The sequence below is a fragment of the Sciurus carolinensis genome, chromosome 11 (assembly GCF_902686445.1).
Source record: "Sciurus carolinensis chromosome 11, mSciCar1.2, whole genome shotgun sequence".
Lineage (NCBI taxonomy): Eukaryota > Metazoa > Chordata > Mammalia > Rodentia > Sciuridae > Sciurus > Sciurus carolinensis.
The window spans coordinates 30,616,677-30,619,624 of NC_062223.1; the positions used below are offsets into that span (position 1 = coordinate 30,616,677).

A 2,948-nucleotide genomic window follows, 5' to 3' on the forward strand; every position below is an offset into this window, starting at 1 on the left:
CTCAATTCATCAACAAAATGATTTGGGCAATGTGCATTGGTTAAAACAAAAGTAATAAAATAAATACATAGAAAGAAATTATGGTTAAATACTCAGTAAGTGCATTGTAACCAGTATTGATCTTATTTTAAAAGAAGAAGGGATCACTCTATTTATGTTCATGAGAGGAATAAAAGGCCACTTTTCAAGTTTGTTACAAAACTACTCAAGTATCAAACAGGAATTAACTATCTGATATTTATGATCCTTTGGGAACATAGTTTTCTTGGGGTAACTTTGGGTTGTTGATTGTTAAGGCAGATAATAGATGACACAGATTTAAGAGTGCCAGAATGGATTTCCTCAAAGATTTGATGTTAGAAATGCATGTTGAGAAAGAAAATGAAGAATAAAAATCACAATCACAATAGTGTATAAAATAAATAAAATTATAGAAACAATAAGATCTGTCTCCCAAGCCTCCAAGGGCAGGCAAATCAATGCAGAGAGCCAAAGTGTGTGAGCGGTTGCTCCCCAAATATGGCTGCACTTGGTATTATATCACTACAAGTAATATGGTCTTAAAATAAAAATGTTCAGTCTGCTTAGTTTACCAAACATCCTACTGAAATAGAATTATACTATAACATCAGAATAAGAATATTTATTTTTCTCTATGGATGCAATTTTATTTAAATTATCATAGAATTAGTAAGGAGCCTACCACTCTTCACTGCCTTGAGTCAGAGTTTGTTGAACCATAACTTTCTGATGGCATTTTTGACTTCTGCATTCCTCAGAGTGTAAATCAGAGGATTGAGCAAGGGTGTCCCAATTGTATAAAACACAGCCACAAACTTATCTATTGGAAATGTAATTGGAGGACGAGTATATGTGAATATACATGGAACAAAAAATAAGATAACCACAATGATGTGGGAGGTGCAGGTAGAGAGGGCTTTCCTTCTTCCTTCTGCACTGTGATGACTTAGAGAATGTAAAATGAAAGTGTAGGAGATAAGCAGGATTATGAAACTCACCATGCATATGGCCCCACTGTTAAACACTATGAGTAAATTGATGACATAAGTGTCCATACAGGCAAGTTTCAACAAAGGTTGCAAATCACAGAAATAGTGATCAATCACATTGGGGCCACAAAAGGGTAATTTCAAAGCCAGGAAAATCTGTGCTGAAGAATGGATACAAGACCCAACCCAGGCTAGAATCACCAATGATCCACAAACCTGCTGGTTCATGATAATTGTATATCGCAGGGGCTTGCAAATGGCCATGTAGTGATCAAAGGCCATGAGGATGAGAACCAAGGTTGCCATGCAGCCAAAGAAGTGAACAGCGAAGATTTGTGTCATGCACTCATTGTAAGAGATGACTTTCTTCTCATCTATAGCATTTATAATCAATCTCGGGGCGGTGCTTGTTGAAAAGCAGGAATCTGAAAAGGATAAGTAGAAAAGGAAAAAGTACATGGGACTCCCAAGAGTCCGGCTGTATCGAATGGTCATCAAAATGAGAAAGTTTGCCAACAGAGTTGCAAGATAGAGAAACAAGAAGACCACAAACACTATTTTCTCCTTTAGAATATCCTTTGTTAACCCAAACAGAATGAACTCATTCACACTGTGATTCAACTCCATGGTTACAGTGAGTAGAGAAAGGGCACAGCTGAGAAGTGGTTTATCTACAAATAAAATTGATAAAATGATAATTTGGTAGTAGAAGTGGCCTGCACTCAATTATATCTTTGTAGTTCCAAGTTGTTCAACATAAAACAGTAACTTTTCCATTTATTCATGTATTGTAATAACTTGGTAAAATTATTTTTAAGTCAATGCCCTCTAACCATAGGCATTGATGCAAGGTCTTCTTATTTGGGACAAAGAATATAATATTTTGTGGAAAAGAATAAAATCTACTAGTGATTGTGGTCTCTGCCCATGTCTGAGAGCTAGTGACTCTGTTGTAGCACCTTACTCAGGTCATCTTAATGTTTTACAATTTTCATTTTTATAAAAGTTAAAGATTCCAACAGACTCATACACCAATGTATATGGTAAAAATGTGCAAAGAATGGAAATACATCTCAATTACTAAAACTGTTATGTAAATATAATATCAAAGTATTAAATTAGAGAAGTCCTTTTGTAAAATCACATTTTTAGATATGCACTGCCGTTTGTGCCCATTCTTCCTCTTCAGTGTCTTGTCCAAGTTTTGCTTTAAGATGGAATTATTTCTTCAACTTTTGGTTCACACAGTCCTAATTTTACTTTCATTTTCAATCCGCACACATGAGATCTTTAAATAAATCATTAAGTTTGGAATTAGTAAGTATAGTTACTATATATTTAAAACAATCCATCACTCATGTTAGATTGAGTCTCATACCTTACACATTAAACAACGTGTCACATTGTATATGCCTAAAACTGAAAAAGTGAATTTTTCTACCAAGTTTTTGAAAAGTGTTTGTATTTGTCCATCTCTGTTTTTTCCAAATCATTAACCTAAAGAATTTCAATACATAGACCTTTTCCCATTATTTGTTCAATCTTCCTTTATATGCACACTTCTCTATGCAATTTAAATCATCCTAAAATACTTAACTTTCTGACATTCACAAAGAGTATCCATAACACAATAATTCATTTTATCGATTATAAATTAACATTCAAAATTTCATGGTATAAATTTTTGATATATTTTAAAAGTTGTTTTCAAATTTACTCTCATGTATAAACTTGTGCACAAATATCTTATTATTTATATATGTTATTTTTATGAATTTTATTTAAAAAAGACAAAGGGATCTCCAAGGCATAAAATGTATATATTTTCAAATGAATTGGTAATCATTCTCTAATACCTACCCTTCCAATTTACTTGCATTGATGTTTATTAGAAATATTTTGACTATAGTATAGGAGTATTTTCACAATAAAATATCC

The 2,948-nt window shown here is 32.9% G+C and overlaps 1 protein-coding gene across 1 annotated transcript; it reads right to left on the minus strand.

Annotated features, from left to right (window-relative positions):
* Nucleotides 1-722: 722 nt before the first annotated feature.
* LOC124960668 (olfactory receptor 4C11-like) lies at nt 723-1,637 on the minus strand. Its single transcript, XM_047519557.1, has one exon. The coding sequence runs from the start codon at nt 1,635-1,637 to the stop codon at nt 723-725; it is 915 nt and encodes a 304-aa protein (XP_047375513.1).
* Between the last annotated feature and the right edge of the window lie 1,311 nt (nt 1,638-2,948).

Coding starts and splice junctions, on each gene's coding strand:
- LOC124960668 (XM_047519557.1), bottom strand. CDS start 1,637: ATGGAGTTGAATCACAGTGTGAATGAGTTCATTCTGTTTGGGTTAACA.